At 37.7% G+C, this 24,592-nt stretch overlaps 1 protein-coding gene across 5 annotated transcripts in view; it reads left to right on the top strand.

The window, feature by feature from the left end:
* TANC2 (tetratricopeptide repeat, ankyrin repeat and coiled-coil containing 2) overlaps window positions 1–24,592 on the top strand; it is a 366,596-nt gene that overhangs the window by 176,044 nt on the left and 165,960 nt on the right. For 2 of the 5 annotated variants that reach the window (XM_069541692.1, XM_069541693.1), the window contains exon 5: window positions 6,551–6,661. The exons of the other annotated variants lie outside the window; for them this stretch is intronic. In XM_069541692.1, the coding sequence (XP_069397793.1) occupies window positions 6,551–6,661 (111 nt within the window). The remainder of the gene's footprint in view (window positions 1–6,550; window positions 6,662–24,592) is intronic. 5 annotated transcript variants of the gene reach the window in all.

Consider the following 24,592-nt stretch of genomic DNA (forward strand, 5'->3'; position numbering starts at 1 on the left):
ATACATATCCAGTTTTCCCAACACCATATATTGAAAAAATTGTCCGCTTTAAATGGTCTTAATATATTTGTCAAATCATTTGACCGTAGGTTTTATTTCTGAAATCTCTATTCTGTTCCATTGTCTATGTGTCTGTCTTTATGCCGGTACCACACTTTTAATTCTGTAGCTGTATAGTGAGTTTTGAAATCATAAAATTTAATATCTCCAACTTTGTTCTTTTTAAAATTATTTTAGCTATTCAGAGTTTCTTGAGATCCATATGAATTTTAGGATGACTTTTTTATCTATGCAAAAAAACCTCTGGGATTTTGATAAGCATTGCATTGATTCTATGGATCACTTTGGGTAGTATTGCCATTTTAACAATGTTAACTTTTACAATTCATGAACAACGGTTTTCTTTCCATTTACTTGTGTCTACTTTATTTTCTTTCAGCTACATTTTGTAGTTTCAGGGCTTTGGCTTCCTTGATTAAATTTATTTGTAGGTATTTTTTGTTGCTATTTTAAATTGAATTGTTTTCTTAATTTCTTTTCCAGATTGTTCACTGTTAGGGAATTTTTGTATGTTGATTTTGTGTCGGACAACTTTGCTGAGTTTATTTATTGGTGGAATCTTTAGGACTTTCTATATTTACGATTTTGTCATCTGTGAACAAAGATAATTTTGCTTCCTTCTTTCTAATTTGGACGCCTGTACTTCTTTCTCTTGCCTATAACTAAAACCTTTTTATCCTCCTTTCACATTTGACAGTGAATTTGTCTTTAGATTAACCTTACTAGTTCAGTTCAGTTCAGTCACTCAGTCGTGTCCGACTCTTTGCAACCCCGTGAATCACAGCACGCCAGGCCTCCCTGTCCATCACCAACTCCCAGAGTTTACTCAGACTCATATCCATCTAGTTGGTGATGCCATCTAGCCATCTTATCCTCTGTCGTCCCCTTCTCTTCCTGCCCCCAATCCCTCCCAGCATCAGAGTCTTTTCCAATGAGTCAACTCTTCACATGAGGTGGCCAAAGTATTGGAGTTTCAGCTTTAGCATCATTGCTTCCAAAGAAATCCCAGGGCTGATCTCCTTCAGAATGGACTGGTTGGATCTCCTTGCAGTCCAAGGGACTCTCAAGAGTCTTCTCCAACACCACAGTTCAAAAGCATCAATTCTTCGGCGTTCAGCCTTCTTCACAGTCCAACTCTCACATCCATACATGACCACTGGAAAAACCATAGCCTTGACTAGACAGACGTTTGTTGGCAAAGTAATGTCTCTGCTTTTTAATATACTATCTAGGTTGGTCATAACTTTCCTTCCAAGGAGTAAGTGTCTTTTAATTTCATGGCTGCAGTCACCATCTGCAGTGATTTTGGAGCCCCCCAAAATAAAGTCTGACACTGTTTCCACTGTTTCCCCATCTATTTCCCATGAAGTGATGGGACCGGATGCCATGATCTTCGTTTTCTGAATGTTGAGCTTTAAGCCAGCTTTTTCACTCTCCTCTTTCACTTTCATCAAGAGGCTTTTTAGTTCCTCTTCACTTTCTGCCATAAGGGTGGTGTCATCTGCATATCTGAAGTTACTGATATTTCTCCCGGCAATCTTGATTCCAGCTTGTGCTTCTTCCAGCCCAGCGTTTCTCATGATGTACTCTGCATAGAAGTTAAATAAGCAGGGTGACAATATACAGCCTTGACGTACTCCTTACTAAGTATGCATTTAATCTCAGAACCAACTTTGTGAAAGTACTTTCTTGGTACTTTATGTTCACTCGTCTTTATATTTATCCTTCAGTTCTCATTTTCCTGGTCCTTGCTTTGTTTGATCTGGCTCCATACCATTCTCCCATGAGTATCTGAGTCTTATGCTAGTTTCTCCATAGAAGTTCCCCTTTGCTGTGAAACATTTAATGAAGACAAATAATTAAGTAGTTATTAAAATTTATATTTTAATGTCTTTATAGTTGCTTGGGGCTTCCCTGGTGGCTCAGCTAATAAAAAATCCACCTGCAACGTGGGAGACCTGGGTTTAATCCCTGGGTTGGGAGGATCCCCTGGAGAAGGGAATAGCTATCCACTCCAGTATTCAAGCCTGGAGAATTCCATGGACTGTATAGTCCATGGGGCCACAAAGAGTCAGACACAACTGAGCGAATTTCACGTATAGTTGCATGAGCAAGGTGTGTTTCAGCATCATCCACAGCATCTCAGTTTATAGAGGAACCTACACAGATGGGTTTTCTTTTTCACCATTAACATTTCTTTATGATCTATCTGATTGCTCTTCATCCCCTGTCCTCTACCCCTCAGTGATCTTGGTAAAAATTAACGAGTACAGACACATTGGTCTCTCTTCGAAATAGGCTCTGAATGATGGATACTTTATAACTTGGGATTGGTTTAAAAAATAAATAAATAAACCCATAACACAAGAGTTGTAGTGCTAAAAGAGTGATTGAGAAGAAATCCTAACTTTTACCCATAGATGTTCATACTTTCAGAGACGAGGCCTTGATTTCTATTTTGTTTCAACTTTTTTTGTTAGATGAAGTCTTTCAGAGATCCATTTTCATGAGGTATTTATAGATATCTCTCTCTAATCCGGTGTCCACAAAGTTTAGTGTGCTTTAGAATCACTTGGAGGGTTTGCTAAGCACAGATTGCTGAGTCTGTACTGTCTCAAGTTTCTGGTCCTCAGCTGGTTTGACATGGGGTATGATCATTTGCATTTCTAACAAATTCCCAAGTGATGCTTTACTGCTGGTCCGGCACCACAGTTTGAGAACTAGCAGTCTAAATCATACTGTTTAACTTTCTATACCCACATAGTTCTCTTTGTCTGACTTAGACCATTTTGACTTGGGTTTTCTACCGCTTTCTAAGTTATAGCATGTTTTCTTCAACGTTATTTCCTTCTCAGTTTAAAAAATTTGATTGGTAATATCACTGTTCTTATCATTCCCTCATGGCATCTTAGACGTCTTTGTTTTACCCCTCTGTCACAGACAGTTCAGACTTTCCAAAGCATGCTGCATCTGCGATGGTGGTGATGATGACGATAGCAGCAGAAGCAGTGATGAAAACAGCTGGCATTTATAAAGGATGTTCTGTGCTGGGCACTTCTCTAACCATTTTATTTGAGTTAATTCGTGTAATCCTTGCAACTGTCCCATGCTGTAGCTACTGTTATTAACCCCAAGTAACTGATGAGGAAACTTAGGCACAGAAGAGCTCTCACAGCTAGGAAAAGGTGGAAGAGATGGGATCCAACTTAGGCTTTCTAGTTTCAGGGCTCAGATCTTTCATTCCTCTGTTATCCAGTCCTTCCCTACTATGCTGTTGAGTTGACCAAAAAGTTCTGTTGGGTTTTGCAATAAGATCTTATACCACGTTATGCTGCTTCTCCATTCTCTGTCTTGAAACCATGTGCTTACCTTGTTTTCTATAATCATAGCCTTTTTGCCCCAGACTTAGTAAGGCTAACTTGCCCAGTTTCTTATTACCTGTAAGTGCTAGAGCTATAACCTCAATCTTTCAAATGACTAAGCCCATGCTCTAATAGGATTCCCTGGTGGCTCAGATGGTAAAGAGTTTGCCTGCAATGTGGGAGACCCGGGTTTGATCCCTGGGTCGTGAAGATCCCCTGGAGAAGGAAACGGCAGCCCACTCCAGTATTCTTGCCTGGAAAATCCCACGGATGAAGCCTGGCAGGCTACAGTCCATGGGGTCACAGAGAGTCTGACATGACTGAGCAACTTCAGTATACTCTAATCAGTATGCATCCTCTGCCTACAGTATGCATCTCAACTCAGCCGTATGCCCAAACTCAAGTTTCTTACAGCATAGGAATCATATACCCAGTATTGGTTCAGATTTCAGATTAGTGGTTTCCTGTTATCTTTTATATCACAATAAAATACCTGGTTTGGTTTTAGAGTCCCCTTTGTTATTGTTTAGTTGTGAAGTTGTATCTGACTCCTTTGTAGCTCAGTGGACTATAGCCCGCCAGGCTCCTCTGTCCATGGAATTTCCCAGGCAAGAATGGAGTAAGATGCCATTTTCTTCTTCATTAGAGTCCCCTGCTCATCTTATTTCAACTACTTTAAAAAAACTGTTTGGTAAACCCTTTGACACAGAGTTCTTCTACCCATCTGATTCATCTTATATACCATTTATTTTACAGCAAAATGTATTAGCATTCTAGGCTTCGAAACTGCTGTCCCATCTTTCGTGCTGACCAATTATGTTCTCCACCAAGTAGTGTTAAGCATCTTGGACAATCTGTCATGCTTGTGATTGTACCTTCTGTGTGTGTTTGACTTAAGATAACACTAGTTCTCTATAATTTGAGTGAGAGCAACATTATAATCTACCTTATAAAATAACACAAATTCATTATTAGATATGTACAGTGTCCCATAGATGACAGAGATGAAGGTAGAAAAGCAGAAGTAAATGTCCACTGTGAACTAAAAAGGTAACAATTGGAATTCCCTGAGAAAAGAAAACAGAGAAGTCTACATGGTATTGAATTTTCCAGATCTCTAGGATCTTGATTTTCCCCCTTGACTTCATCTCATAATTCTTAAACATTCTTCCTACCTCCCTCAACTTCTCCTACCATCCTTCAATTTCTTTCTTACATATCTACCCTCAGTTGCTGATTTCTGTCTGTCTACTAGCCCTAAATTTCATTATAAAAATTGTTATTAAAATTTTTAGATGTATAGAGTCCCTTGAGCAGGGACCAGGGCTGTCTTTGTCAGAACTCAGCAGGTAAAAGAATTATTCTACTGCCATGATAAAATAATAAAATTCTAGGAAAGGACTTAAGAGATTTAAGAATTAAACTATTATTATAAAGTAAAAAATAAAATTGATGTGTTAAGAGTAAAAAAAATAATTTCTCCTATACAAAGCAATTTTGGATAAATAAAATGTTTTATTATTTTTGGATTGGTGAGATTACAATGAAAGAGGTTCTAATATTGGCTGCAGATAAAGTAGCCTGCAGATATGCATATAAGTCACTTGAGATCTTCATTTGTGATAGTGATTTTTTAAAAATAGGCTCAAGTTTTACAGTTAACAGAGGTGAGAATTCTGCTGTTCCAAAGCTTGCTTTTAGCAGAGAACCATTCTGTTAGCACCCTCAGTCTTGGTTGCCATGGAGACAGTAGACTTTATTTTAACATACACTTAAAATATACATACATACCCTAAGATTTAAGTATGATTTAGTTGACTGTAGGTTTTGAGTATCAAAAATACTTTCTATTTTTTAAAGACTTTGTATTTTTGACCTCCAAAGAAAATAAAGTAGAATTCTGGTCATGGTAATGACAAAGTTTTACATTACTTTTTACAAGGTCTTTTAGGAATAACTTAGAATCCCCCTGTGAATCAGTAACGGATGAGGATTTTGAAGAACATGCCGAAACTTTTGATAAAAGAAATGTGATCTTAAGCACTCACATGTCTGGAACACCTATAGTTATGATACAGTGTATATAATGCATACAAATCAATTTCAGATTTGGCTGGTACTTTTGCCACCAGTATTATACTAAGCACATTCATCCTATTACAGTTTATTTAATAGAATTCAGTTTAAAAGTATCAAAGCAGTCTTCATAATTATAACTTTTAATATATTTAACTATTTAAATGTATATCAGTAATATTCCTTAACATTTTTGCCTAAAAATCATTAAATAAAATTTACACTAGCTTTTAATATGAAAACTTTCAATTCATGAATTATGCTATTTTCCTTCTTTCATTCCTTATAAGATTGAGTGAATTCCATGGCATGGAATATTGCTGTTCCATAGACCTCATAATTATATTTGTAAGCAAATCACATCTCTTTATCTTTAGCAGCCAGTTGCAAACTCTCATGGCCTAGTTAATATCTTAGTCCACTAGCAGTTTTGACTTCTTACCTAATAGCTGAGCAGTTAGGTAATTGATTTCCTTGTTAAGCTAAATAGGTTAACCCTACTTAAGGTAGTTATCACAACCCAGTATTGTATTGATAGTTATTTCTGGATAAAGAAAACTTTTGGTTATGTTTATTATAAACAAAATCTTAAAGCTTAGTCCGATACTTTAGTCAGTTAATACCTGCATTTAACAGCAAAGGAAGACAAAATCAGAAAACTCTTTGCTTTATAAGGAAAGAGAAAATAGCTAAAGGTAATAGATTAGAGAGTTACAACTTACACTCATAGTTTTGATGATTAGGTTTTAGCTTTTCCAGTTTGCAGTGACTTTTTAACAAGACCCATCTCCTCTATGAAGAATGCAGTTAATTTTTTTCTGGCACAAAAAAAAAAAAAAATAGGGTAACCTGATCTGAGTCTGACAGAGTGTGTCGTTCATTTAAGTGCTTCCATCTGTTGCCTGCTGTTCCCCTTACTCATGACCCCTCTATGTTTCTCTTTCCTTTCTCTTTCCCTGTTTCTCTTTTCTTTTTCTTCCTTTCTTTCTGTTTTCCTCTCTTTTTTTTTTTCCCCTCTCCCTCTCTCTCTGTCTCTTTTTTTTTGTCCTTAGCCCCTCTGAGGAAGGCAAAGTTTGTTGAGAGCCCACGAATTCCAGAATCCGAGCTTGGCTCACCAACCCTCACTTCAGCTCAGAAACTGGACGTGGATGCATACTGCCCTGGTAAGCGTGCATGCCAAGTATCTGCTTTGAAAGAGGGAGGTTTGGATCAGGCCCATCCAGCAGAGCAGCGTTTTGCATGTATATTATTCATAAAATCACAGCTGTTCTCTCTTGTGCAACTGACTGTGTATTTTCCTTATTAGAGCAGTTTCTACTGAACATCCTTTTTGATTATTGATATAATTGTGTAGATATTGAAAACAGCTTCAAGGATAATTTTCAAAAGAATCAAAATAATTCGGTAGATACATTCTCAGGGTGCTTTGTGTGACCTGAGATACTTGAAGAAATTTTGCTTTGGCCACGTCCACTCAGCAGTGTTCAAGTGTGAATAAAAATGTCGATTCAACCGTAGTCCTTTGCATATGATCTTTGTTGTTTTTTTGTTTTTTGTTTTTTTTTTTTTTGCCGTAATCCCTATTGGTTTTCTGAACAGTTATAGAAAATAGTTGTGATGTTGGATACATTATATTTGAATTAGGAAAAAAAAGTTACAGTTTCCTGATTTGGACTCCTGGACACTCACTGTTAGAAATACCTCTTCTCATGAATGGCCTGTAAGCACATGTGGGAGTTCACTAAAACCCTTCTTGTGTGGGAGCCAAGCTGACACAGACTCATTATCAATGCCTAGATTCTTCCAAACTTAGATGAGTTGCTTGGCAACATCCTTTACACTTACTCTGCAGTGAGTCTATAGAGCTGTGTTAGAAATGTTCACAGCTCTAGTTGAGTATACAGATCAGAGCTTCAGTAAAGAACTTTAGAAGACTTGTTTTTAGGTCTTTTGTTTATTCCTGCTCATTAAAATCAATGTTAAACCACAGTGGATACAACTACTACATATTTACCATACTAGAGATTAGCAGAATAAGGTGATTTCTAGTTCTAGGTAAGATATCAGTAGCTGTAATCTGAAATGTCAGGCTAATATACCTCTGAAGCCAGGTAAGACATGTATTTTTTTTTTAAAAGACAGGAGGCAAAAAACTTGAGGCAAACCTAATCAGAGACATTTGATTTTATGAACCAGCTTTGAATATTGAAAGACCTTGGGGATTTCGCTTTCAAGTTGCAGAACCCTGGTCTTCCTCTGCTGTTGTAAATGACTTTCACTTTTAAATCAATCACAGGTAGGTATTAGAAACTAGCTGTTCTGTTTCTAAAAGGAACGAAGTAGCGTCCTAAAATGACACAGTAGCACATTGTTAAAAGAATTCCTGTTTTGAGGTGTTGTCACGTTTCTTGGACATTGGAATATTATACTCTGCATTTCTTCATGCAAATTTTGTATAATAAAGTAAAATAATTAAATGCACTAATTCTCTATTCCTGCATTGAGATTTGGAAGAGAGGTTTGGAAGAAAAGAGAGATATTTTCTTTTTCAGATTTGCAAATCAGATTTAGTGTGGGGGGACTAATTTTTCACTTCCTGATTGCCTATCTGACATCTTTAACCTAATCTAGTGATTGTTACTGTCAAGAAGCAAGGGAGCTGCTGTTATTTAGAATGCCAGGGCTGAATCACTGTGAAAAATCTTGTCCATGTTATTACTTATGTATATTTTCCACAAACATGAATCTTCACTGAATTGGAATTGAACCAAACTAAACCTCAATTAACATTTTCAGAAAACCAGGAAGAAACTAAAACACATTGCCAAAATGTTAATTGCCATGCTCTGCAGTCTCCTTTTCTTATCTGAAGCAGATTTAAGGCATAGAAACGTCTTAGTGATTTGTTCTTTTATAATAAATTCTGTGAAAATAAGTTTCTGCAGAGATAAGATTAGTGACCTGAGGGTTGAAGCTGTAATCTTCTACATACTACCAAAAATTAACAATAAACAAGTAAATTTAGTATACTCATAAAGCAAACAAATAATCCATTCTTTCTGAATTTCTCTGACATAGGATATACTAGCAGAATAATGATCATATTAATATTTTATGATATACTCATACATAATAACGCAGTTAAAACTAGTGATCTGATATCTTCCTGCTTTATTTATTATCACATGCAAATTTGGAGAAAGAGTATATGTCACAGAGGCAACGAGCATCAGCTAAAGGTTAAATGAGCCCTGGTTCTCACATTTTAGCATGCTTCTCTGGTGGCTCAGTGGTAAAGAATCCGCCTGCCAATGCAGGAGGTACAGGTTCAGTCCCTGGGTTGGGAAGATCCCCCGGAGGAGGAAATGGCAACCCACTCCAGTATTCTTGCCTGGAAAATCTTACGGACAGAGGAGTCTGGTAGGCCACAGTCCACGGGGTTGCAAAGAGTCTGACATGACTTAGAGACTAAACAACCACAGCAGCAAGAATTGCCTGGAGGATTTCTTCAAAGGCAGATTGTGGGACCCAGCCCCAGAATTTCGGATTCAGTAAGCCTGAGTAGGTTGAGAATTTGCTTCTCTAACAAACTCTCAGCTACTGCTGAAGCTGCTGGATGAGGTGCCATACTATGAGAACCAGCTGGGTTACAGGGTGGCTGCAGGCTGCAACCCATCAGACTCATTCTGCTGTTGACTTCTGAGGAGTAATTGGTGACGTTGTTTCTTTATTATCCAGACCTCAACATTTTGGTGTCTGTATTTTAGGTGGGAAGAAGAAAGCTTTTATTTCTGAGAAATAGAAATGTATTTTCCTTGGTTTGTCTTTTGATCCATGGTATCTGTGTACCTATAACTAGTTTTCAGTGTTGTCCTGCAAGGAAAAGGAAATTGTGGATCAAATCAGAGCAAGTTGTTGATGTTTGGTCTATAGGGACTGGGGAAAGCTACAATGGGGTATAGGTATTGATTCAGATTATTTGTCTAATAAACTGAGGGATTCAGTCTATATAGCATTAGATTCTAGAATACTTGGGTTTTACTGTCCCTCAAATCAGATTTGTTGTATGCAGAAAATGTGCGGAACAGTATGAGTAAACAGTATGTTTTGGTTCTGCAACTGAAACCATAGAGATGATCGATGATGTTACATAACTGAACTTCCCGAGTCGGGGAGATCAAGCAAATTGTATTTGATAATCGCCTTACAGTGAGGAAATTAGGACCTAGAGAGTTTAAGTGATTTGTGTGAGGGTATAAGCAGGATTTATTGTTGAACTCTTTAAGTGGACACAGTGTAGTCCAGAAATACAATGCCCCTAACTCTATTACTGTGTGAAATTCTATAAGCATCCCTTGCTTGACCCTTAAATTAAAAAGTAGAAAATTCAGTTTTTAAGTATGAGACAAGGCTGTATTCTCTTTTTAGGGTAACCAACTGATATCAGTGATTTCAGTAAAACAGTTGCCTAAATAAAAGAACACATTTGTCCTACCCTCTAACTTTTCTGCCTACAGCATTGGTTATTAGCTGTGTGATTTTAGGCAAGTCACTTAACTTGTCTCAGCTTCAGTTTCCTCATCTGTAAAAATGGAAATGGTAATCTTAAATCAGATTAATAAATACAGAGCACTTAGCAGAATGCTTGTTTTATAGTAAATGCTTATAAATGTTAGCTAATTTTGTTATTATTATAGTGATGATCCTGAGTGTATAACACAAGATCTTAAAGTGTTTTTAAATAGGACATACAAGATGTAAAGGTTTAGGGTAATTTTTAGTTAGAATGTGTCTGCCTGTGTTTCAATTACAGTCTTCCCCTTAGTAGTTTTGTGATCTTGAACATGTTGTGTAATTTCTTCGTGCCTCAGTTTCCTATCACAGTAACATTACGTATAACATGATGTTACTTGATAATTTAACAGATTAAATATATATTTGCATAGATACATGAATACACATTCAAAGGAGGAAATATCCAGAAGAATACACCAAACTAACCTTGGTTGCCTAAAGAGGGAGAGAATTGGAATTCTGTTTGTTGTCAGAGGAGAGAGTAGCATTCGTGAGATAAGAACATTATCTTATGTTAGCAGTGGTTGTAGCTGGCTGGTGGGATTACAGGTGATTTTTCTTTTCTTTATTGGGCAGTATGTGTTAGTTTCAGAGAGCTCGGGTTCTGAAATTAACTCTACATTTAATTCCTGACTCTGTCACCTACTAGCTGTGTGACTACATGTAACATTCATAGCCATAAATTCCTTGTAGGATTGTGATTAAAAACAGCTCTTTTTTTAACAATAAATCTTATAGAGTTGTTAAGATTAAGTAAAATAATGTATAGGACAAATGCTCAGCTGAGGTGAAATAAATAAGAAACGTATTACCCTTCCTGTTGTTCATCATCATCATCATTATACTTTTCTAAAATTTCTGCAGGGAATTTGTATTGAGATTTTTCAGTAATCAGATGCTACTAAAGGATAGCAAAATTCCTTCTTAGTTTTTTCAAGCTTTTTATGTTGCACATTTTAACAACACATAATTTCAGGTGTAGGAATGAACCTTGATACAGATGCCAGGCCAAGTTGACAGTTTTATAGGACTTTTGATACATGTGCAAGGTTAAGAGCCAAAGTCCAGACCAGAGTTCTGAAAATAGATAGGCTTTTATCCACAGCAGATACTTTCAGAAGAATTTGAGATTAATCTTTTTGTAATAGATCCTTTTGAATCTCTTTAAAAATGGCACTGTCCTTCAAAGGACAATGTTATTTAAGGTGACAACAAAATTAGGATGTATTTGAAACTCAAGAATGGAAGAGAGTTTTATGATACTTTCTTACTTGAAGGTGCATATTCATATTTATATAGTTTCATTCATAAAAGACTTTTCATTTGGATTTCTTAACAGCATTGTGTGTTCTATAGCACAAGTGCAAACCACTGTACATGATGAAATATTTCACATAAAGTGAGTAGTTCCTTGATTCTTCTTTTCCCAACTCCTGTGTAGTCACGGTCATTCCACTTAGAAGAAAAGGATGATCTGTTTTCTCATCTTCCGTTGTTTGTTTTTCCTGAAAACATTATCAGATGTTACCTTTATTCCAAATGGTTTGCCATTCTTCTTTACTTTGCTGTGAATTTTATACTTTAGAGATAAAACCCTCTGTCTGGTTTTTGATTGGTTTATGGGTACCAGGAGCCTTTTTCTTGTAATTCACAGCTTCTATTATCTTGAATTTGTATTTCTTATGTCTACTGTGTCAAAAACACAGGTATACTGCAAGATTTTTAACCAGAGTTAAACTGGTGAGTTTTGGGGTGAAGGGTTGCTAAACCCCTTAAAATTATATACAAACACTGTTCTACATGCACATATGTACTTCTTTCTGTTAATATAACAGCTTCTCAGAGCGATCTGTAACACGTCTTTCCCCACTTACCCGCCCCCAAAAAGAAGGAGAAAAGAAATGCTGTTATAAATGTTGAAATGAAATGAAGGTTGTTAATGGTAAAACTGTTAGAACAACAACAAAAACCCCACCTAAATGTTGGGTAGTGGACAAACTTATAAATCAGATGAAGGTAGAAATGCACTGCAGTGCTGCCCTAACCAGGATGTGAACGTCCGTATAACAACTAGAGGAAGCAGAGAGAGAAACAGGAATGACTTCAGTATATTTCAAGCATGAGAGATACTGCCTGAAAACTGATTATGAGCATAAGCACACCAAAGAGCTAGAATAAGAGAATGGATAGCTTTTCATCCACATACTCCTTTATCAACTAATAAGTTCTTAACATGTTAGAAAGTTCTTTCAGTGGACAGGTGCTTTATTGAGTAGAACTTTTCACTTTGAACATTTTTAGTTGTTTTCATGATTTACATTTTATCATTATTTAAGGCATTAACCATCTTTTTAAATCAAAATATAGTGAATTTACAATGTGTGCTAATCTCTGCTGTACAGCACAGTGACTCAGTTACACACATATAGACCTTCTTTTCTTAATATTCTTGTCCATTATGGCTTTTCACAGGCTATTGAATATGTAGTTCCCTGTGCTATAGTAGGACCTTGTTGTTTATCCATCCTCTGTATACTAGTTTACATCTGCTAACCCCTAGCTCCCAGTCCTTCCCTCCCCCATTAACTGTCTTTTAACTGACCTTTAGATTAACTATTCTCAAGGTGTTTTGCATCACAGATTATAAAGACTTGGCCTGTAAGTATGGTGCTTAGATCTGTAATTTAGCTAGATATCCAAATGGAAGTTTTATTATTAACCCTAAAACCTGTCTATCTTTGGGTTTTTTGAGGCAGTGAAATACACTAGTTTAGACTGCAGACCTGAGAGCCAGGCTGCCTGTGTTCAAATACTGAGTCTACCACTTTGTGCTTGTATGACTTTGGGCATATTACTTACAATGATTAATTTCCTTATCTGTAAAATGGGGATTATAATATTACCTGTATCCTAGGAATGCTGTGAAGATGTAATAATTACAATATATAAAATAATGACAATTATGTGGTCCAGAGTTAGTTTTAATAAATCTTAGCTACAGTTAAAGTGTTCCACAGCCTTTACTACTTTTCCTCTAAGAATGTTATGTGTGGAACTTTCCTGATGGTCCAGTGGTTAAGAATCTGCCTCCCAATACAGGGAATGTGGATTCAGTTCCTGGTTGGGGAATTAAGATTCCACAGGCTGTGAGGCAATTAAGCATGTGCACAACTAGAGAGAAGCCTGTATGTCACAACTAAGATCCAGTGCAGCCAAATAAATAAATAAATACTGAAAAAAGTGCTGTGGGTACGATTATCATTATCCTTTTTATGAGAGCACTTCACAAAGAGGATAAAGTTGCACCTACAGCCTGCTGTCACTGGCCTGTTTTCATAAGCAGTCTATGTATAGATTCTAAGCTTTGTGAGTTTTGGTTGTTTTTTTTTTTTTTAATGAAGGCAGCTTTTCATAGTGATAAGTAGCCCTGGGATCATATAAACTCAGCTAAGTCTAATCATGCCACTTACTAGTTGTATAACTTTTATTATTTAGTCTTCCTAATTTTCTGGTTCTTCATCTGTAAAGGACAGAGAGTAATATCATGTACTCCATAGGGTGTTTGTGATGATTGATTAAGATAGAAGGTACTTATTAGCACAATGTCTGGCGCATCAGTTATTATGATGAATAACATCTCTCACATATATGTTTTTCTAAATTTATTTCTGAAAAAAATGCAGTTTTATGTTCTTCTTTCCCTACGCAATATATATATGTTCCTGCAGCCGAGTATTCATGAAAAATTCAGTGGAAACAAAGAAGAGACAGAAAGATATTCTTGACTTGTGTTTTGATACTCAAGAAACTAGAGATTTTAGGAATTCTGTATTAGATGTCACCACTGCCATCCTTTGTCCCTAAATCACTTGAAATCCTCTTTGTTTCTCTGTTTTTCCTTGTTTAGAAGTTGTTTGTTATCACATTTAAATTTAGGGAATTCCCTGGCAGTCCAGTGGTTAGGATTTCATGCTTTCACTGCCAAGGGTCCAGCTTCAATCCCCAGTTGGGGAACTAAGATCCCACAAGCTGCCAGGATCATCCAAAAAAAATAGCCTAGGCTGTAGTTATCTCAGGGCTCAACTGGAGAAGGCTCCTCTTTCAAGTTTATGATGCTTATGTTTGTTGAAGGATTCGGTTCCTCTGGGCTGTTGGAACAGAGGGCCTCAGTTCTTAGCAGCTTTTACCAGAGGCCGCCCTCAGTTCCTTGCCATGGGTGCTTATCCACAGGTGACCTCACCCATGGCAGCTTGCTTCCTGAGAATGAGCGAGATGAGAGAGACAGTTTTTTATAACTTAGTCTCAAAAGTGGCATCGTATCACTTTTTGTTGTATTCTTTTCATTAGATGCAAGTCACCATGTCCATCTCACACTCATGGGAGTCAATTGAAATTTTAAAGAAAGTTGTTTAAATGAAGCAATGAATTCTTCTGGTTTTTTCTGTATATTGATACATGCTATTCTGTATTCTGCTTCCCTGGTGGCTCAGATGGTAAAGAAATCTGCCTACAATGCAGAAGACCTGGGTTCGATCCTTGGGTTGGGAAGATCCCCTGGAGAAGGGAACGACTACCCACTCCAGTATTCTGGCCTGGAGAATTCCATGGACAGAGGAGCCTGGCAGGGTACAGTCCATGGGGTCACAGAGAATAGGACACAACTGAGCAACTTTCACTCCACTTCATTCTGTATTCTGGAAGCACAAATCCTTCTCATCCTTGTCTCCATAGTATTCCTAGTATCCCTCCCTTTTATATTCAGAATTCCCTTGCTGTTCTTCTAGTAACTGTCTGTAGGTCTTTCCTCTTGCCTAATCTCTACTGTTACGGTTCAGTGAAGTACTTCTTCCTAGAATGGTGTTTTTCTCTTTAAGTCTGAGTAACTACATCACATTATTTTAATGTGCAGCTTCTAGAATAAATTTCAGATTGGGAAGCCAACAAAGAATACATTTGCCATGTAGACAAAGGTGACTTTTGAAGATAATAATTTTCCTACTGTAATGAGTATACAATTGCTTTACTTTCCACATTAAAATAAATTGTATGATGGGTAAGGAAATCCAGGTCAATAGGGGAATAATATGGAAATATTTGTATTACACAAGTAACGCATTTTTGCCGTATTTTGTATCTCACACATGTCTATTCAAAACAGTCATTGGAAACCTCAGTTTAAAACCCCAAGGAGCATTCAGTGATGAACGGTCTTATAGATTTTTATGAAACATTTAAGGTTCTTTTAATACTGCTTTTCATTTCAGCCAAATAGTCATCATCATACATAGATGTGCACATAGTATTTCTTGTGCATTGGAGGCAATTATGTAGGCAAGGAAACTCTAGGGTAAGAGTTGCCAAGCAGTAAGTGCTTTCTGCCTCTATGTGTCCTGTCTCTACAGTGATTCTCGCTTCCAGTGGGAGAGAATCAGAATAGTGGGATGTTGTAATGGAAGATGATAAGTATTTAAAAGCCTCTTCTCTAAGCTAAGTGCCAAACTAATGAATTTTTTAAGATGCAGAAAAGTCCCTAATCTTATAAAAATTTATCCCCAAATAGTGCAAGGGAGAACCACCGTGTGTGTGTGTGTGTGTGTGTGTTCAGATGATTTTTCCCCCCATTTGTTTCTGTATGTCTTCAAGTTATTAGTAAAAAGAGTATAGGATTATTAGTAGATAAATTTACTTCTTAGGCAGCATTTTTCCTTATCCAGCTTTATTGAGATATAATTTACATATAATATTGTATAAGTTCATTGTGTATAACATGATTTTTATATATATGGATTATTGAGGAAATTTATGGAATATCTCCAGAAAATTGTACCCCCATACAAAATTTTGCATATTGTCTGAGTTTTGAAAAAATTAAACTTTTGGTCTGTTTGCCACCTGTTAACAGTTTTTTCTGAAAGCCAATCTAAGCAAACCAAAATGAATAAGAATCCGTGAGTAGAATTTTCCAAGGAAGCTACATTACTGCTAACTCCTATTCTGTACCCTAAAGCTAGGTATCTAAATACTGCAACTGGAGAGATGCCCTAAAAGCTGATTCTTTAACTTAGGTTCTAGGTGAGTTAATTTAAAGAAGGCAGTCATTAGGAAGGAAGTAGGTGAAAGGAAGGGTAAATAGAAATTCAAACACTTCTGCTTCTAAGACATGGAGTCCTGTGATTATAAGCTCCTTAGATTTCTCTGCATCTGTCCCAACTAAGGCACTTTTTTCCCCTCAGTTGAGGATTAACAGTAACCTGTATCATTGGTAGCCTGAAGTGGATCTCGTTTTCTCATCCACCTCCAGGGACCTTTCTTCCCCACCTTTCTGCCCTCTAGACCCTCCGTATTGAGAGGTGAGTCTCACCCAGAACTATGGAAAACATATCAGACCACTATCTTAGCCTCTGACTTACATTTAATTTTATTTTCTTCCTTTTTTAAAAAAATTTTACTTTGCAATACTGTATTGGTTTTGCCATACATCAACATGAATTCACCACGGGTGTACACGTGTTCCCAATCCTGAACTCCTCTCCCACCTCCCTCCCCATACCACCCCTCTGGGTCATCCCAGTGCACCAGCTCCAAGCATCCTGTATCCTGCATCGAACCTAGACTGGCAATTCGTTTTTTATATGATATTATACATGTTTCAATGTCATTCTCCGAAATCATCCCGCCCTCTCCCTCTCCCACAGAGTCCAAAAGACTGTTCTATGTATCTGTGTCTCTTTTGCTGTCTCGCATACAGGGTTATCGTTACCATCTTTGTAAATTCCATATATATGTGTTAGTATGCTGTATTGGTGTTTTTCTTTCTGGCTTACTTCACTCTGTATGATCGGCTCCAGTTTCATCCACCTCATTAGAACTGATTCAAATGTATTCTTTTTAATGGCTGAGTAATACTTCATTGTGTATATGTACCACAGCTTTCTTGTCCATTCATCTGCTGATGGACATCTAGGTTGCTTCCGTGTCCTGGCTATTATAAACAGTGCTGCAATGAACATTGGGGTACACGTGTCTCTTTCAATTCTGGTTTCTTTGGTGTGTATGCCCAGCAGCAGGATTGCTGGGTCATAAGGCAGTTCTATTTCCAGTTTTTTAAGGAATCTCCACACTGTTCTCCATAGTGGCTGTACTAGTTTGCATTTCCACCAACAGTGTAAGAGGGTTCCCTTTTGTCCACACCCTCTCCAGCATTTATTGCTTATAGACTTTTGGATTGCAGCCATCCTGACTGGCATGAAATGGTACCTCATTGTGGTTTTGATTTGCATTTCTCTGATAATGAGTGATGTTGAGCATCTTTTCATGTGTTTGTTAGTCATCTGTATGTCTTCTTTGGAGAAATGTCTATTTAGTTCTTTGGCCCATTTTTTGATTGGGTTGTTTATTTTTCTGGAATTGAGCTGCAGGAGTTGCTTGTATATTTTTGAGATTAGTTGTTTGTCAGTTGCTTCATTTACAGTTATTTTCTCCCATTCCAAAGGCTGTCTTTTCACCTTGCTTATGGTTTCCTTTGTTGTGCAGAAGCTTTTAATTTTATTAGATCCCATTTGTTTATTTTTGCTTTTATTTCCAGTATTCTGGGAGGTGGGTCATTAAAAGAGACAAATTTTTCTAGAGAAGGTATTCAGAAACTGTTTAGCAATCACATTGAAAAGAAATAGAGTGCTTTCAGGCTGGCTGTATATTCTACAACTCATCATGCTCTTTATCATTCCTACTGCCATTACTGCTAGCCATACCAGATGTATTAAAATTGCTTATATCCTGAAGGCATTTGAATTTGCAACCTCTGCTTTGGGTTACAGGGAGTGGTCACATTTTCTAGGAGGTGGCAAACCAGGTGGCTCAGTGGTAAAGAATCTGCCTGCCAAGCAGGAGACTCGGGTTCGATCCCTGGGCTGGGAAGGTCCCCTGGAAATGGCAGTCCACTCCAGTATTCTTGTCTGGATAATTCCATGGACAGAGGAGCCTGATGGACTGCAGTCCATGGGGTCACAAAGAGTCAGACGCAACTGAGCACACACACATACACAGAGAAATGGATGATGAAAGAATGAAAATTTCCCTTACTCCCTCCCTATTAAAACATGCAATTTCAGGAGATTCATAGACTCCCAGGAGAGTGTGTATCAGAGGATCTCACATCAGAGTTCTTGATTTAGATCCTTCAGTAGCTTACATATGCTACCATTTAGCATATGGTTTGTAATTAGCTACTATGGTTTAGCTCTACCAGAAGAAAGTATTATGCATGATTGAACAATTGAAATCTCATGTTACTTTAAAAAGAAAAAAACTAAAGGAGAATTTCCTCAACCGATAACCTCTAGTGGTATTAGGGAAATAGTCACCTTCTCCAACACAGTGATCATCAAAAGGGACTCTTAATTTTGTAACTCTTCCTGTGTGCTCACCTTCCTCCATCTCCACCACTCATCTCACAGACTCTAGCTCTTTTCTGCTACATTTTTGCAGTATTATATTAAGAATAACCTGAAAAGATTGCCTACCCTACTCTAATCCTATGACCTTTACCATGATTTCTTTCACATATTATTCTGCTAATTCTCTTCCCTTTTCATACACCTAATTATTTTTGGGTGCTGGATTTAATTTAATATTTGAACATACATATAGAAATGATCTTTTTTTTTTTTCCCCAGAGAGGGTTTTCATTTCTTCTGCCACCTGTGAGCAGTTCAATCCAAGTTCCGGGTTGAAAGTTTTCTAGGCCAGTTAAATGACACAAATCAGGACTACAGAAACTGTTTTACTTCTGGTTCATCTTTACCCCTAGCATGTATCTCCTAAGGGTCTCAGGTATGGGGTGTTTTACTAGAGTTCCCATTCCTGGCAGATCCTAGACTCCAATTTTGTTCCCTTGACCTTGTGAGACAGCTAAATGCACAGTTCAGCTGCTCAGTTATTTCTTGCCTGTTAACAAATGCCACCTTGCTAAAGTGGCCCCCTGTGCTGGGCAAGATCTCCATTTCGGATTTCCATCTTATCCCTGTTGTTAAAATGATACTCATCACCTCCTTGTTGGGTCTTTAATGTTTTTAAAATATTTTTTAAATATATTTTACCCAGTTTTTATTAATTGTTATCAGCTGGAAGGTCTCCAATTACTGAAAAGTGTCTCCCACCATTATTTCCTTTGGGGAAAGAAATTCTGGCATTTATATTTTTAGATTGTACATACATCTAAAAGTATGTGAAAGAAGCGTTTTTATTTTTCTGTTCTGTGCTCCCCATGAAGCTACATGGGAACAGACTGTACACTAATAAAACAGTCTTAGAACACTACCTCTTTGGACAAACCAGTCTCCATAAATTCTGGGAGCTGTCTATTAAGAAATTGAAATGATACTATTAGCCAGTTGATTAAATACAAAGAAATTCTCATTCAAACGAACTTTTAGAATTGGTGCATGGACCATCTCTTTGAGCAGGTTGTTTCTTATTTGGACTTGGAAATTAGTACTTTACAGCAAAATTTCAACAAGTTTTGCATACTGTGGTTATGATATTACCCATGATACTGAATTGTTGAAAAACTTGCCTTTCTGCCCCTGATCTCAATCTGCTGTTATTTGACCTGCTACCATTAAATTGGTGGGCTTCCCTGGTAGCTCAGAGGTTAAAGCGTCTGCCTGGAGACCCGGGTTCGATCCCTGGGTTGGGAAGATCCCCTGGAGAAGGAAATGGCAATCCACTCCAGTATTCTTACCTGGAGAATCCCACGGACAGAGAAGCCTAGTAGGTTATAGTCCACAGAGTCGCAGAGTCGGACACGACTGAGTGACTTCACCTCACCTCACCATTAAATTGGGGAGGAAAATGTCTGCTTCATCCTAAGTGCAATTCATAGATCATCGAGTTAAGTTCAACATTGTTTTCAGCTTTTATCTTACCCTCTACAATAGCCATAATAGTTAAATTATAATTCTGAGTGGATTAAGCTGTTTATATTGTTGCCAGAAAAAAAATTAAATAGGGGATAGGAGTCATCAAGCAAAAGATTGGAAAGTTTCTTTTAATGTTTGAAGAGGATCATGAAACCCAAGTTTCCTACAGTCTGGCTTCTATTTCTTGGCTCTGTTGTAAACCAATTTTAAAAGGAAGGGTCTTACCTGATGGTTACTGTTTCATTAAAACATTGAGTATCAAAAGCTGTGTAATACATTTTTTGTATCTACCATAAAATGCCTAGTGCGTATATCAAAGACTCAGTCTTCTATTAATCCACATAAGTCATCTTTGGTACTGTAGAACAGAAGGCTACTCTTAAAATGCAAAGATATTATTTATTTTGTATAAATAATTTTTCTAAGTCTTAAAAAAAATAAAAGAGCTCTGGATAGAACTCATTTGTATACAAGTAAAACTTCAGTTATAGTCAAGTGCATAAAATATGGATGCTATTTTCTGGTACCTTACCAGAGAAATGATGTTTATTTTCTTAGTTAAAATTTATTCTACACAATGAATTCTCTATTATAGCAAATGCCTTATCTGTTCCCTAACCAAGTAACATTTTTTATAATGACCCAGGATGATATGCTTTGTGGCTAAGAGAGAAGAAAGAATTAAGCTATAAGTGAATCACCGCAGCATTTTTCTTTATTTTTTTATTATTTTTTTTTACTTTATTTTACTTTACAATACTGTATTGGTTTTGCCATACATCAACATGAATCCGCCACGGGTGTACATGAGTTCCCGATACTGAACCCCCCTCCCACCTCCCTCCCCATACCATCTCTCTAGGTCATCCCAGTGCACCAGCCCCAAGCATCCTGTATTCTACATCGAACCTAGACTCGCGATTCGTTTCTTACATGATATTATACATGTTTCAATGCCATTCTCCCAAATCATCCCACCCTCTCCCACAGAGTCCAAAAGTCTGATCTGTACATCTGTGTCTCTTTTGCTGTCTCGCATAGAGGGTTATCGTTACCATCTTTCTAAATTCCATATATATGTGTTAGTATATTGTATTGATGTTTTTCTTTCTGGCTTACTTCATTCTGTATAATCGGCTCCAGTTTCATCCACCTCATTAGAACTGATTCAAATGTATTCTTTTTAATGGCTGAGTAATATTCCATTGTGTATACGTACCACAGCTTTCTTAGCCATTCATCTGCACCACAGCATTTTTCTAATGAAATTTTTGAGTAACAATTTTCCTAAGTCGTTTCTTCTCAAATATCCAAACAAGAAAAAAATAGAACACTAAAATGATCAACAACACTCATCTGGACAAAATTTATGCATTTTCTCCTTTATGCTTACCACTGTGTTCACAGTGCATTAGTGTAGTGACTGACTGATACATAGTAGATGTTCATTCAGTGTGTATTGAATGAATGAAATGAACCTAGAAAGTCAGAGGAAGGCAAAATGAAAGAATGTAGTATGCTATAAATATCTGTAAATTACATAATTTTCTCTTTACTTAAGAATGTGTCTTTTCTGGGAATTCCCTGGCGGTGCAGTGGTTAGGACTCTTGCGCCTTTTCTACTGAGAGCCTGGGTTCAGTCCCTGGTTGAGGAACTAAGATCTGACCAGCCAAGTGGCACAGCCCAAAAAGAAAGGAAGAAAAAAAAATAGGAAAGAGAGACAGCAGAGGCAGTACCATTGGGCTGAAGAAGAGGTTTCTGCCTTATTTAAAATATATAAACAAATACCCAACTAAGATAGTGATATTTTCAAATATTCTTTTTAAAAACTGTCTTTTCTCTTTCTAATTTACTGCAGAGGGCTTTGTATGCTTGAAAAACCAGAACCATGATTTCTTATCTGTTCTTATAACATAATTTCACTATGATGTTGAGAAAGGGGGAGTGGTATTTCTTTCAGTGTTGTTTTTTTTTTAATGTATAGTATCCCGTTTGTTTTAAATTCATAAACTTTCTCCTCCTATGGAAGGAAGACTACCTGCCAGTGTGACTAGCATAAGGGAAGGGGCATAAAGCTTCACTGGATCAGAGTTCAGCCATGGCAGCCAACTGAGATCAATCAGCTATAAGTGAACTGTAATAAATGTAATTTGAGAACATAATCAGTGTAAAGCAAAGAATGAGAATTTCAGGAAATCCTGCTGGCTAAACATGACACATGTGTTTGCACTCAGTTGCTCAGGCATGTCCGACTCTGCAGCTCTGTGGTCTGTAGCCCACCAGGCTCCTCTGTCCATGGGAGTTTTCAGGCAAGAATACTGGAGCAGGCTGTCATTTCCTACTCGAGGGGATCTTCCCGACCAGGAACCAAACCCTTGTCTCCTGCATTGGCAGGTGAACCCATTTATCCTCAGAGGTCAGGAAAAAGAAAATAAATACATGAGTAAACTTAACACTATCCTTTGAGAAACTGGGTATATATACAAATGACCAGACTGTCTATAAAAATAGAATTCTCCAACTTTCAGCAAATAGCCTAGGAACACAGCCTATATCTACAAGTCAGACTTGTAGGAAGTAAGATTACTATCTCAAACAACCAGTCCAAGAAGCCAACAGTAACCCCTGGAACTACAACAGTAACAACTGGAACTAAATCACCAGGACTGGACTTTAACTGACAGTTTCCCTAGTATTTGCCCTCACTTCCAACTTAAGACTAATGAGAGAAAGCTAAATATGCACACTTAACCTGCAGAAAGTGAAGAGGAGCTAAAAAGCCTCTTGATGAAAGTGAAAGAGGAGAGCGAAAAAGTTGGCTTAAAGCTCAACATTCAGAAAACGAAGATCATGGCATCCGGTCCCATCACTTCATGGGAAATAGATGGGGAAACAGTGGAAACAGTGTCAGACTTTATTTTGGGGGGCTCCAAAATCACTGCAGATGGTGACTGCAGCCATGAAATTAAAAGACACTTACTCCTTGGAAGAAAAGTTATGACCAACCTAGATAGTATATTCAAAAGCAGAGACATTACTTTGCCGACGAAGGTCCGTCTAGTCAAGGCTATGGTTTTTCCTGTGGTCATGTATGAATGTGAGAGTTGAACTGTGAAGAAGGCTGAGCACTGAAGAATTGATGCTTTTGAACTGTGGTGTTGGAGAAGACTCTTAAGAGTCCCTTGGACTGCAAGGAGATCCAACCAGTCCATTCTGAAGGAGATCAGCCCTGGGATTTCTTTGGAAGGAATGATGCTAAAGCTGAAGCTCCAGTACTTTGGCCACCTCATGCGAAGAGTTGACTCATTGGAAAAGACTCTGATGCTGGGAGGGATTGGGGGCAGGAGGAGAAGGGGACGACCGAGGATGAGATGGCTGGATGGCATCATGGACTCGATGGACATGAGTCTGAGTGAATCCCGGGAGATGGTGATGGACAGGGAGGCCTGGCGTGCTGCGATTCATGGGGTCGCAAAGAGTCGGACACGACTGAGCAACTGAACTGAACTGAACCTGTCATATAAGATGCCCACTTCTAGTTAACCCACCTTCAGCATCTCTGTGCCAAGTACCTCCAATCAGCATACCTGAAACCTGTCCTTTCATCCACCTATAAAGCTTTTCCACTCCACTGCCTGCCTTTGAGTCTCTGCCAGGTGCAAGTGATGGTAACTGATGCTATAGCAAGCTCTAGATACATAAATAAATAAACAAATAAACAAGCTTTGCTTGTTCTTGTTTGGGTGGTTGTCATTTTATTTCCATGCCTTTTTTCCCACATAACATAATTATGGTATTCTGACCTAGAACATATTAATATAAGACTTTCATGCTTGGACATAAACAAAAACACACAAAAGAAATACTTTTTTGATAAGACTCAGATTAGGCATGTAACAAGCGAATGGATAGAATTAGATTCCTTACACGTCTTGAGAACAACAACATAGCATTTGTGTTAGTTAAAATGGAATTTCACCTGGAACATCATAGCTGCTATCATTCCACCGAGCAAGTGATCTCTTTTCCTGATCCAGGTCACTTATGCCTTTGTCTCAGCCTCCCTCTCGACAGCCACTTGTGCCATTCTCTCATCTGCACTTTGTGACTTACGTGGCAGCTGCCATCCTGTCACTCCCAGTGGCAAAGGCAGATATTGACATGGCTCTGGAGTCTGTTAAGGCCTGGGTGATGTATCACTTTCCACATTAATTGATTTTGACTTAGTCATCTCATGGCCCTGAAGCTATGCTGTGTTAGGTAAGGCGCTTTTCTGGTATACCAGTGTTACAGCTTCTGTCAGACTTCTACATTAGAATTAACTTACCCCTTCAGTTCTTTACAGTGCCCCTAGTTTTATAGCTCTTTTATTAGTGTCATTTTCTTACCATCTTATATTACCTCCACTCCTCTTTTATCCCCAACTAAAGTAAGAACCAGGTTCCTGGAGTTAAGTTCAAAAAACATTGTAAGTGACATCTTCTCTTCCACCCCAAATTGTTTTCCCTAGAAACTCATAAAACAAAAACAAGTTTCTGTATTTATTTAGAGACATGCCTGAGGAGTTTAGGAAATAGTCACAGACTTTCCTGTTTAAG

This window comes from Ovis canadensis, chromosome 11 (assembly GCF_042477335.2).
Source record: "Ovis canadensis isolate MfBH-ARS-UI-01 breed Bighorn chromosome 11, ARS-UI_OviCan_v2, whole genome shotgun sequence".
In the NCBI taxonomy this organism is placed as follows: Eukaryota; Metazoa; Chordata; class Mammalia; order Artiodactyla; family Bovidae; genus Ovis; species Ovis canadensis.